Below are 13,479 nucleotides of genomic sequence, written 5' to 3'. Positions count from 1 at the left end.
CTACATGAAAATGGGTTTGATAATTAGTGAGGGATTTGGACAAGTGCAACAATCTCACTAATATATGCCACCCCATCATTAGCTCATAGGGTCCATACCGTCCTCCTTTGGATCGTTACAGTACAAATCCTAAAAATTGTAGTATGTTAAAGTAGCTAAGGTTACACACAAACAAGTCAAAAAGATTCATCCCTTACGTATTTGATTGTTGAACACACCATAGGAGTAAGAGGGGTGTGAATTAGTTGGACCTTAAACAATATTATTTTTAATCTCTTAAACTTCAAACCACAATTATCTTATTTCTGCAATAATGAAACATGAAACCCCAAAACACAATGCACATTAAGAACACTATATTTATGTGGAAAACCTTAAGGAGGAAAAATCATGGGTAGAATCTCACAATATGAATAATTGATTACAATGTTTTGCAATTAAATTTTAATTAATAATTTATTAATTTATTATTAAATTATTTGTTATTGAAATTTTTATTTTTTATAATGATTGATTGCTTATTACTTTATTTTGATTATTAGTTTAAAAATATTTTAAAACAACTTAATTTTTATTAATTATCAAATATAAATAATTTTTTATTATTAAATTAATTTTTAAAACTTAAAATTGAAAAAAAAATTAATTTACTCTTATTATTTGTAATTAAAAATTTTATTTTAATAATCATTATCTAAAAATATTTTTAACTAAATATAAATTATGAAGAATTTATTATTCCTAGATTTATTTTTAAAACTCAAAATCAAAAAACTTTTTAATTTATTCTTATTCTTTGTAATTATGAGTAATTTATTTTTGAAAAAGCTATTTTTAAAACTTAAAATTGAAAAAAAAAATTAATATTATTTACTTTAAAAAATTATAATTAAAATTTTATTTTTAATGATTATTGTTTATAAATATTTAAAAGTAAATAAATTTTTAATAAATATTAAAATAAAAAACAAATTACTTTAAGCTAAATGTTAATTATAAATAAAAAAAATTTAATAAAGCTAATTTTAAAACTTTAACTGTTAAGAAAAACTAAATAGTAAAAAACAAAGACACGCATGTTTGCAAAACATAATAAAGTTTTTATAAATACAAGGGCGGGGGCGGTGCCTCTAATGGAACCGCTCTGAGCATTACAAGGCTGGGGAAGCGGAATATGGATGAGTCGTATTATTTTGCTCTCCCCCAACGCTGACAAAAACATTCCAAACGAAAAACGACAGAAAAAACAATCGGAAACGGGAAATCAAGATTTAACGGCGTGAGACAACATTCACGGGAAAATGTAGTGGAACAAGTCCACTTAAAACAAAGCATATCGGCTAATAATAATGAATGGGATGCGTTGACGAGTAATGCTAGGTATTAGAAGCATAAGTGGGAGTGGGTAAACAAACAAGATTTGTGTGAAACATGGCATCAGAAGATCAAGTGAAGCTCTTGCTCATAAGACCAAGTCCCTTTGCAATGAGCTGCGCCCTTGCTCTGAATCACAAGGGGGTGAAATTCGAGGTTGTGGAGGAGAATTTGCGCAGTAAAAGCGAGCTGCTCCTCCAAACAAATCCTGTATACAAGCAGGTCCCTGTTCTTCACCACAACGGAAGGTCAATTTCTCAGTCTCTGGTCATACTCGAATACATTCAGGAAGCCTGGCCAGATCCTTCTCTGCTCCCACAAACGCCCTACGAAAGGGCTCTTGCCCGATTCTGGGCCGATTACATTAACAAAAAGGTTATTTTCCCCCTTTTCCTTTCTTTCTCCTTGCTCTGTATTTTCCTTCAACGGCCTCTGAAACTCCCAATTACTTTGATTGAAATCTTGTTTTGCAGTTCTTAGAAACTGGGCTGAAATTGATGAAGAGATTCGGGGAAGAGCATGAAACAGCGCGGAAAGATATTGTACAGCAGTTTGAGACTCTGGAAAAGGGTATGATCGGCGACGGCCCCTTTTTCTTGGGCAGCAGGATGAGCTTGGCAGATGTTGCCCTGGTGCCCCTGGTTCCATGGATGGCCTCTTTTGAGGCTCTCGGAGACTTGAAATTCCCCGATGCGCAGCAGTGCGGTCGTATGCACCGCTGGCTGGCTGCCATGCGGGAAAATCCAAATGTTATAGCTTCTGTTCCTGACTCTGACTGGCTATTGAATAGCACCATCAATGTACGACAATATATCTCAGAGCATCATCCAGGAGGATTGTTGGAGGGAGGAGTGTAGAATTGGGTTTAGTATAGCCCTTTTCCTCTTCGTCTTTCTGCCATATTTTAAACAAGAACTGTAGTGTAGCCTACGTAAGACTGTAAAGGGTGTTTTGTTTCAAGCTTAATTTGTTTTGATGTTTCAGTTCTGGTCATGGCGGACACATTTCTGTTCTTGTTGAACCAATTTCTGTGTTAACAGTTTCGAAAACCAGGATTTGATTCGATCGATACATATTGAACAAGAGCTGCAAGCAGCGAAGTTCCTGCGGGGAGTCATTGCTTGTTGCTTGTGTTTACTGATCTAGATTTGTAATTTTGAACCTGGTTGCTTTGTAGTTTACTAATACTTAAAATATAAACAATTTCTTATAGCTTTGATTTCACAATAAAGTAAAGTCATGGAATTAAAGAGCAAAACAAAGCAAGAAATGAACCCAAAAATAAAAGCATAAAACAATTTCTTATAGCTTTGATTTCACAACAAAGTAAAGTCACAAAATTAAGCAACAAAACGAAGCAAGAAATGATTGATTGCATGTCTTGACAAAACAGTACTGAGCATTGTTTGTCAGTTGACTATGTACAAAACTAGTATAATGGTAGTGAACTGTTTAATTTCATTTGCATTTTCTGATTCAATTTCTTTGTAGACTTTTATGTCTGTCCTGAGCTTCTCTGCAGGATTTGTGATTGTTTTCATCTTCTGCATTCAAAGACCTGCATAGTGCATTAAATTTGGTAGTTAGCTTAACAGACAACAAGACAATTAACAATGATAAGTATGACAGGGAAAATATATTTTGATTACAGTTTGATTACATAACTGGTAATATAAGCAAACAAGATTAATTTTGTTTAGTTGAAGGCAGAGGAGACTAAGAAAATAAAGGGAAAATTTTAGATGGTAAAGTAGAGAACAAGGAGGCAACCTCTCAATATCATTCAAATAGAACAGGGTATGGATATACATCAAAATGTAATGGAAATGGGATTTTTGTCAAATGTTGTAGTTGCAATTGCCATATCTATGCAAACTATGGGAGCATAAATAGGGCACGCGAACTGTTTGGGAAAAAGCCCTAAATAAAGTTGAGGAAACCATACCTGCATTTGTGTCATTTCGTCTTCTTGCGTTGTCTTGCAGATTGCCTGGGAGAATGTTTTCCCTTCTTTTTCTCAAATAAAAGACTCCTGCGCACAATAGATTTATCTAAGAAAGGAAGGAAATTGAATTTTTTAATAGACTACAATAGAAACAAGAATTGATGAAGTCGACACATTTTGCAGATGTGCTTTTGCAACTTGAATGGCCTATCAGGTGCTCCTTAGCTCTACTAAATGAGTTCATTTGCTCTCAATCGTACAGGAAGCACATATACCTATTATTTAAAACCAAGAGAAAATACTTCAGCTCCTCACCTAGTTCCATTTCTAGGTCGAAAGCTAATTTATGAAATAGTTGCATAGTCTGTTCTATTTGTGTTTTATTGAAAGGGTTGCTTGCTAGTTTGACAGGTATCTTATACTCCCTCACGTTTTACAAAAACAGAGCAGCTTTTCATAAGCAATGCTTGAAAAACAACATTGTCATTAAATAGAATAAATTAATAGAGGATTGTTTCCTTTAAACCATAGCAAACTTACTATGTCATGTTGAAGAGTTTGAGGGAAATTCTAAACAAAATAATTGCTAAATGTAAACTAGAAACTATGAAACCAAATAGAAACTACAGAGAACAATCTAATGCAGGCATTCACGCCCCAATTTCCAACATAAATTTGGTAAGAGCCTGACGGAAGGCCTCCCATCTTGGCTTGATACTCCTCCAGTCATTGATCCTGAAGCATCACATTCCATATGCAACACTTTATCAAAATTTGAAAAGGCCTAAAAGGATGCTCAGTAATGAAAATTTTAAGCATTTTTGAAGTCTTTTCGGCTGGCTCTGCTTGCTGAAAATATCTCTCCTGTAGTAAATCAATTAGAGTGTCATGAATGCCACTGAAATCATACTCCACGCAAAAGACTTTGTCGAAGTTGGGGACATCAAATAGGGAGCCTCGGTAATCAAAATTTTCACCCTATAAAATTCTCTTCTACTATTTTTGGTTGTTGAAATAACTCTTTGCTTATTAAGCCATTTACTACCGTTCAAAAGCCATTGCAATAATGTCCGACATAGAAGACTTTATTGAACTCTGGAAAAGCCAATGCATTTTCTAGTCATAAACCCTAAACCCTAGGTTCTACTTGAACTCCTTACTTTCCGATCTTAAACGAAACTTAGCTTTAATCTTAAACCCTTGTCCGGTAAACTTCTGGTATAGGCATGAAGACCATGGCCCTATCTCCTTAGTTACCTCTTTCCGGTATAGACATAACAACTTATTAATACCTTATTCATTTATTCAATAAAAGAAAAATAGAAGGCATGGTGCTAGGAATGAAAGGGATGTCCATGCCATTAATAAAGCATAATATTGCACCCATTTCCATTTAGAAAATTGGAAGGACGAGGGGAAAAGAAGTGCAGATTGACTGGTTCGAAGAAAAGGAGGAGACAAAGATGAGATAATGCAAAGGCATGTTGGCCACATGAGGGGATAGGCAAGCCTTCGCTATGCCATTCCTTGTGGGGAAGAACAAGGATTGTACTGTATGAAGGATAGAAGCAGCCAAGAGTCACTGTGGAGGAAGGAAAAAGATTGTGGAGTTCGGCATTACAATTACCATTTGCATTTGTTTGAAAGTTTCTAAAGACTTTTCAGCAAATCCATAATTTTTGTAGTTTGGTTGGATACCCGCCAACCACATTTGTGTGTTGGGAGGACACTTGGCAAATAACATGGCTTTATGCCTACTATTTGCATTTCCTTGAGAGTTTCTAAATCCTTAAGCCTTCTTAATAATTCTATTTTTGCACGCATCCTGTAGTCATAGTAGTCTAAGACTGCACATTTCTTTGAGGCATTCTGACAAACAGTTCACATATCTTGTATATGATTCCACATTTTGTGTACATGTCTAATTGCAATATCTGATAAAAGCTCCCTATCTTATGCTTTGATGGATGCCCATACCCTGTTCCAAAGCTCTGGTATTTGCATAGGCAGAAAGATACAGGTTAAGGGTCGTAGAGAGGACTTTACTCCAGCTATCAACATTTGTTTGGAAGTTTCAGAAGCCTTTCCAGAAATACCACTTTGTATATACCCTGCAACATTACAAACTCTGAAACACTGTAACCTTAGAGACAATGGTTTTTGAGATATTAGGAAATTAATTACTACGGGTCTGGAGGGGATGTACAGGCAAGGATTAAGAGGCCAGTCACAAAAGGATACCAAAAAAACTATAAGAGTAGCATATGGAGGAAGCTTTGGATGGAAACTGTGAAATTTGTGTCTTGATGTCAGCAAGGCCCATAGGAATAGCTATGGTTTTATTTATTGTTCTATTTATATTATTCATTGAAAGATATTATAGCCCCATTCCAATTTAATCAAGTTTCAAAATTTGACAATCCAATTCACTTGACTGCTATGGGATTTTTTTTTAATATTGAACAAGGCAAATTTACAAAGAATATAAGCTACCGGTAGGTAGCTGAAGAGAAATAAAATACAATTCTCAAAGGAAACCAAATTCACATAATTGAACAAACAAAGTTCTTTCATAATTAGTGAAAATAGTAACAACACTTTACTAATAGATTTTTCCATGGCAGCCGTGTTTATATCAATTGAAATACACAAGTTTGAAATAAAACATGTTCTTGATAAAAGAAATTGAGCAAAAACATTAGAGTACAAAATTAGAAAAAATTGACATATATCAAGCAAATATATAAAACTTAAAAGTATGTAGACGTAACTTCTTTCAAATAGAATATTTGGTTTGAAATCAGTTAAAATTAAAAAGAGAGGGGGTCAAAAACAATTCACAGTGATCTTGGAGAATCTGGCACTTTGATTGTGACATATTCCATCTTCACCATAATCTTCAGGTTTTTCCAAAGAACGCATGACATTCCACAAAGCTCTAACTCCTTGCCTTATACGTTGCACAACACTGACATTTCATCCTTGTTCTGTGCAACCGTTTTGTAGCAGTTCCAAAAAAGAAAAAACAGAGAAAATGAACCAACAGAATGCAAGGGGTTGCATTTGTTGGTTCATTTCTTGTTACTGATATGATGTACCTTCATTTTCCACATTCGCATATTAATTGAACATGGTTGTTATTTAAGGTATTTAAGAATAAATAACTCTATTCAATGAATGAAGGCATCATACATCTGACATTTGCATAATTTATCTTGCAACTTCAGTTCTAGCATTGTGTCTCATTGTTCTTTATTCTTGAATCATCTCTCTTGTCGATAACCCTTATATGATATTCGAACTCTCTCATGTTTTAATTTGCTTCTTTTCATAGCACATTTGAATCTGTTAAGAGTATATTGTTCTCTAGGTATATGATTAGTCTGTTATTGCCTTTGATCACACACACTCTAAAGACAAATGATCTATTATTTGGAGCCTCTTATACTGTGCTTGAAGGGATCTTATAGTGTGATAGTTTCTTTCGAGGAACTATCTTGAAAAAGTTTATGGCGTTATTGCCTTTGATCACACACTCTGTAAAGAGTAAAGACAAATGATCTATTATTGGAGTCTCTTATACTGTGCTTGAAGGGATTTTATAGGGCAATTGTTTTATAGGCTTTTTAACATCTTAACAACCATTTTCTGTTTTTATTTTTTAATGACATCCTAAAATACTATCACAAACTTCAACACAAGCAATTGTAGGTACACGTGGGAAACTAAACAAGCTTGTCAGCCCATTAATTATACTTAAGAGGATTTGGTCCAAGTGAAGAGGACTTTGGCTCCAATTTTTCATGTTTGTTTAATCCTATGAGAGGGGGACTAGATGTTTCCCTCACCTGTAGAACTCTTTCTATTGGTACTGCACACTGTAGTTTTGAATGCAGAACACTGGAAAACTGTAGCAAAAAGCTAATTTTTTTCTCTTGAATAGAATCCTTTCTACTGTAAATTGCTACAAAATATTCTCTATAGCACCGGATGAAAAAAGTAGAGCAGACCAGTCCAGGACCATTGCCTAATTGTTCTTTCCCTTCAAAATGGGAAGATGAAAAATCACCAAAACATACAAAAAACAAAGAACAAAATCCTTACTATCCATGAAAAAGTGAAAAAAAATCTAAACCCAAGGTTCCCGATGCAAGAAAAACTCTGTATGATCTAATAAACAACCAATATGCAATATCAATCATGTCAACAAAAGTCATGGCCTTCCAACAGGAAAAATATATAACTAACAATCACTAATTGATTCAAAGAGGAAGAATTTAAAGTTAAGTTCACAAACATTACAATCCCCAATCTACACCATAAACAATAAAGAAAAATTACACATCAAACGTCTGTGATGGCAATTGGTAGCAAAGAGAAAAGTATTTTTCTTACCTCGAGCTATATAATTACACATCGCCATAGCCTCTGCAACAACAGTGCCATCATCTAAAAGAAAAGCATTCGAGATGAGGAACCCTGAGAGATCTGATAAAATGGTCTGGTATTCAAAGAGATATTACAATGCTCTGCACAAAGCTATTGCATGCAATCCAACCAGACGAAGAAAAGGAAGGATACGTAATAAGCACTGCATACCTATATGAAAATTCTAACATCTACAAATCGCTTGACAGAATAATTAAAAAAATAAGGGTTTAATTAACTCAAGGGTAACAATGTTTAGATTGCAACCCACTTGCTTGAACCACTAATGTTGAAAGATGATTGATGCAGATCAACCAAATAATAGTAGATTCCAAGAAAAATGATATTAGATTACATAATCACGCAGGTTAGCAACACCAAACATGTAAAATAGAAAAGATGCTAAAACTTCACACTGCTTATATCCAACAAATAAGAATATACTATCCATAATGCATGCACTCATTTTAGTCATTCAGAAAACAAAATAGAGATATAGTCATCCCACTAAACTTAATGATCTTACCTCTGTGTTATCTCAACGTTTTGGGCAAAGTCCCAGATTCGAACTGAAGGAAGTGCGTGAGAAATAGATGCACAGAGAAAGCCCGAGGTCACCAAAGTATCTGGAAAGAAGGGCATGGGGGAGTGGAGAAGCAGACTCGAGATGATGACTGAGAAAACCGCAGCCTCTGAAATTTAATAATGGCAAAACTAGAACCCTAATCGCCACCCGTCTATGCTCCTGTGGCAGTCTGCAAGAAATTAAAGGTCAATTAGCCCATCACATTTCATAGGAAAGATTGAAATGAAGTATAATAGAGGCAACAATGTTAAAACCCATTCATGGCAGGAACTGACATAGCACACCTGTCATTTGCAAACAGGAATCCTAATCGGCAACTGTGTAGCTCGAATCCATACTGCATGCAATCTCGCCAAATGTTGCCTTCAATCCGTGGGTTTTGTTTTGCGGCCATGTTTTTACCAGCTGCGGTCTAGAAAAATTTGTTTTGGCGGCCCCTGCAACTTCCTTTGGGCTCGTGTGTTCTCTCTCATTGAGAAACGGGCAAGCCTCTGCACACCGTAAACAAAGCCAACCATTAAATGCCAAACAATTTTCTTAAAACATTTTGTTTAAAAAATACGCAAGTTCACGTGTGCGAATACTAGCAAATGCAAAATATTTGGAAACAATGGTTTCTGATTGGTCCATTGCCATCGCATTAATCACCGGTTAATGTAAGAGCCCTCCGCTATAGTGCCTGCCGGCAAGAAGCGGGAACTAATAAGTTTGTCTTCTATATGCTCTCATTCTTTTGCTTTTGAATTATGAAGGATCATGTGATATACCGTTGAAATGCAAGTATTTTTATTCCTTTTATAAAAAGAGATAACATAATTATATGCCAAGTCATTTGACTATTTATTAAATACAAAATATTCTATGCATTTTATAATTTAATATTATAAATAGTCACATTTGATATAGATATATATCATCTAAAATTATGTAAGTCGTTGTGTTTGTGGGTCAATTTCATGTCGATCATCTTTTTGTGTGATAATTTTAAAGATAAGCTATTGCACAATTCAATATAAGTGTATTGGAAGTGTACATATCAGATTGAAAAGATGGTTTCTTATATTGTATATTAATGGTTTTATTTTGAAAATGTCATCATTTCGTAAAATTGCATTAAGATTGTGAACTACATGTTTCTTTAGTAACTTGTAACAAGTTCATATTTGTAAGAGAAAATTATATGTAGATAATCTTTTACATGATAATTTCAAAATATGTCAATAGTTCTATTGCACAATTGAATAGAAATGTATTGGAACTGTACATAACTAGTTGAAAATATAGTTTCTTATATTGTATATTAACGACTTGACTTTGAATGTGTCATCATTTTGTAACATTGCATCAAGATTGCAAACTACATGTTTATTTAGTAACTTGTAATTACTACATCTATGATATCTAGTAGTGAATTTTTTGAATCACTTTTCCTTTTTCATCTTGTTGCCAAAATAATAAAAACTATATCCAATGTGCAAATATAAAGAAAGCCTCTTACCTATTATGATATATGCCTAGCTTATGTTCACTAAATTTAATGATCTACACATCTTGCAAATAAATAAAATCAATGGCATTAACTACAAAGCAAAGCCACACAAATTTCTTATTACAATTGCTATTGAATAGTTGTTATTATTTGTCATCAATGAAATCCCTAATTAATTACATGCACATAATTGAAAATTACCGTGACATTCTAGACAAATTTGCATTCAATTTATTTAGATTCCCAAATAACACTAAACACTTGCAATTATATCTTGGTAATCTTGAAAAGAGTTACAAATGGTCAAAGTTGATTTGAAGACATCACACATATGCACCAACATGCATTATGACAATACAAGATAGTTTTGTTCAAAAGGGATCAAACACATATCATCCTAAAAATGAATATTTACTACAACATAATATACATTTTAAAATAAATCAAATGCTAGCTTGATCGTGAGCATATCAATCATGTTAGATACGAAGAAACGATTTTCTACCATGATCTTACAACACAAAAGAACTTAGCTAAAATATCAAAATCACATAAGCTAAAAACAAGATACAAATTAATAATAATGATTAAGTTTAAACATCCATTCTAGTATAGTTTTCTATTTGAATTAAGCAAATGTTCTGACTAGGTGTACATTGCAATAGGACAAATTTATTATATAAAAAAATGTTAACAAAGAAATTATGATCAATCCAAATATTTAGGTGATCTTCTAAAAAGATTAACGAATAAATTTTAAATTGTTTTTTGTTTTTTGTTTTTCTAACATCTTATAAATCTAATTTTCTTTTCTTTTCTTTTGTTGCTTCTTTTTTTGTCTTCTCTATTACGTGTTTACTATTTTGTGTTTCTTCTCGCAACTTACTAGCCTCTATTAATAATTTGATGTTATTTTAGTTCATTAACTGTTTGTTATTATATTATACATTCTTGATCATTCCTCATATATTATTTTTTGTTGTAATTATTATATATTAGCTTCTTGTTTTGTTTATTTATTATCTAGCAATTTAATTATGTCTTATATTAATTTTAATATCTCCAATATTATTATTGCTTGTCTCTAAAGCACTTAAATTATATTAGTTTGGCACTCATTATATATCTTATGTCAATTTTCCTTCCTTCCTTCCTAACATCATTAAACCACGTCTTATTCTATGTAATACACTTACTAATAACACTTGCATTAACATATACTGTATTTAGCATCAAATGTTTCTAAGTACTATTATTTTCTAAACAACATTTAATTAATCCAAGGGGTTGAGCTTAGTTGGTTAAAGCATTGAGTTCTCAATGTGGAGACCCAAGTTCAACTCCCATGAGGGACACCTTTATGTAGAATTCTAAGTTGTGACTCTTGGTCTTCCATTGGTTGTTTAAAGTGGATTTCTAAGTTGTGACCCTTGGTCCTAATATGTAATAAGTTTGTAACGTAGATGCTCGAATGATACTTAATACAAAAAAAACAACATTTAATTCAATTTTATTAGTGTACTTTTTCTTGTTGAACTTCCTAAGATATTAAATCTTATATATTATTATCAAATTCATATTTTAATCTTTTTATATATATATAATTTATAATTTTTTATTTAATTTAATTACTTCCTTAAATTAAGCATCAATTATTTGTACATATTATTTATAACTTTTAGATTTTTAAATTTATTGTTTTTGAAAGGAGGCACATCAAATGATGTGCCATCTTCTCCATCACCCTCTTTTTTATTATTTATACATATTATTATTTATAACTTTTACATTTTTAAACTTGTTTGCCATCTTCTGTCTCCTTCCCATCCCCACCACATAATCTTTATAATCTCCTTAAATCTGCAACAATCTATCTTTCTACTACTGAATTTTCTAACCATGATGGATCACAGAATATTCTGAAAAACTTGATTAAAAAAACACAATCACCACAAAGAAGGCATAATCAATTACAAAAGTTTTCGTCACAGGCAGATGTGCGTAGGCTGAGTGGATAAGAACGAGATATTTAAAAAAAAATGAACGGTATCCATTGACGACTAAGGCTATAGAAGCATAAGTGGGAGTGGGGTAAACAAACAAGCTCTGTCTGAAACATGGCATCGGAAGAGCAGGTGAAGCTCTTGCTCATAAGATCCAGTCCCTTTGCAATGAGCTGCGCTCTTGCTCTCAATCACAAGGGAGTAAAATTTGAGGTTGTGGAGGAGAAATTCCCCAATAAAAGCGAGCTGCTCCTCAAAGCAAATCCTGTATACAAGCAGGTCCCTGTTCTTCTCCACAATGGAAGCTCAATTTCTCAATCTCTGGTCATCGTCGAATACATTCAGGAAGCCTGGCCAGATCCTTCTCTGCTCCCGCAATCGCCCTACGAAAGAGCTCTTGCCCGATTCTGGGCCGATTACATTAACAATAAGGTTATTTTCCCCCTTTTACTTTCTTCTCCCTGCTCTGTATTTTGCTTCATTGGGTTCTAAAATCCCCAAAATTACTTTGATTACAATCTTGGTTTACAGTTCATAGAAACTGGGCTGAAGTTGATGAAGAAATTCGGGGAAGAGCATGAAACCGCACGGAAAGATATTGTGCAGCAGTTTGTGACTCTGGAAAAGGGCATGATCGGCGAAGGCCCCTTTTTCATGGGCGGCAGGATGAGCTTGGTGGATGTTGCTCTGGTGCCCCTGGTTCCATGGATGGCCTCTTTTGAGACTCTCGGAGAGTTGAAATTCCCTGATGCGGAGCAGTGCGGTCGTATGCACCGCTGGCTGGCCGCCATGCGGGAAAATTCAAATGTTATAGCTTCTGTTCCTGATTCTGACTGGTTATTGAGTTACACCATCAAGCTACGAGGCTATATCTCAGAGCACTTTCCAGGAGGAGTGTAGAAGCGTGAGTTTAGCCCCCTTTTCACGTCGAGGTTATCGGAGGAACTCCCCTAGTAGAGATAAGTTCTAAGTCATTTGATTAAACTATGGATTATTCTAAACAAATTTGCATTCAATACGTTTTGTATCATGAATAACACTAAACATTACAATTATATCTTGATAATCTTGGTAGAATTACAAATGATCCGAATTCATTTTGAGATATCACACATATATACCACCATACATTAACACACTGCAAGATGTTTTTGCTCAAAAGGAATACAAACACTACTACCTATGAATCCCATATTATTATTTCTTATATTTTTAAAAGTATAATTTAATTTAGTTTTCTTAAAGTTGTAACCTACTTATCAATAAGAAATAATAATTTGGGGTTGACTTTAGGTACACAATATTATTGATTTTGTTGAGCAATTTTTTCTTTTTGATCAATAAATGATGATTTCTATTGATTTCTAAACATGATTTACACGAAGTTTTTCCAACCAAAAACTTTCTCCAATCAGTCCTTCGAAATAAAAATTTGGAAACAAAATATAAAAACCATGTATCGACTACCACCAAGTTTACTGTCCATCGTACTAAAGCTTATACATACATATTCCAAAAAAACAAACTGAAATTGCACACTAAGAGCCACTTGTAATTTCTAGTTTCTAGTTCCTTGCCTCTACCTTCGTTGTTTGTATCTTCATCCTTCTGGTCTGCAAATTCATCCAAGTTATCATTGTCTTCAGGAGGAAAT

The 13,479-nt window shown here is 33.6% G+C and overlaps 2 protein-coding genes and 1 long non-coding RNA gene across 4 annotated transcripts; 2 read left to right on the top strand and 1 right to left on the bottom strand.

Moving 5' to 3' along the window:
• The first annotated feature begins 1,348 nt into the window (after positions 1-1,348).
• Positions 1,349-2,586, top strand: LOC131066999 (probable glutathione S-transferase parC). The gene is made up of 2 exons (XM_058001909.2): positions 1,349-1,749; positions 1,848-2,586. The coding sequence occupies exons 1-2, from the start codon at positions 1,432-1,434 to the stop codon at positions 2,229-2,231; spliced, it is 702 nt and encodes a 233-aa protein (XP_057857892.2). The 5' UTR covers positions 1,349-1,431; the 3' UTR covers positions 2,232-2,586.
• Positions 2,587-2,714: 128 nt separating this feature from the next.
• On the bottom strand, positions 2,715-8,913 carry LOC131067000 (uncharacterized). 2 transcript variants are annotated; one of them, XR_009111758.2, is made up of 5 exons: positions 8,618-8,913; positions 8,274-8,502; positions 7,715-7,768; positions 3,320-3,406; positions 2,715-2,932 (listed from the first exon to the last, which is right to left on the bottom strand). It is a non-coding gene; the product is annotated as an uncharacterized LOC131067000 (long non-coding RNA). The 2 variants fall into 2 exon arrangements; XR_009111757.2 differs by lacking the exon at positions 7,715-7,768 and having other exon boundaries at positions 8,618-8,891.
• Positions 8,914-11,813: 2,900 nt separating this feature from the next.
• LOC131067001 (probable glutathione S-transferase parC) lies at positions 11,814-12,935 on the top strand. The gene is made up of 2 exons (XM_058001910.2): positions 11,814-12,257; positions 12,357-12,935. Exons 1-2 carry the CDS (start codon positions 11,940-11,942, stop codon positions 12,723-12,725), a joined length of 687 nt encoding a protein of 228 aa, XP_057857893.2. The 5' UTR covers positions 11,814-11,939; the 3' UTR covers positions 12,726-12,935.
• Positions 12,936-13,479: the final 544 nt, after the last annotated feature.

This window comes from Cryptomeria japonica, chromosome 3 (assembly GCF_030272615.1).
Source record: "Cryptomeria japonica chromosome 3, Sugi_1.0, whole genome shotgun sequence".
In the NCBI taxonomy this organism is placed as follows: Eukaryota; Viridiplantae; Streptophyta; class Pinopsida; order Cupressales; family Cupressaceae; genus Cryptomeria; species Cryptomeria japonica.
The sequence above is the reverse complement of the archived record's forward strand: the minus strand, read 5'-3'. Positions and strand labels throughout refer to the sequence as shown.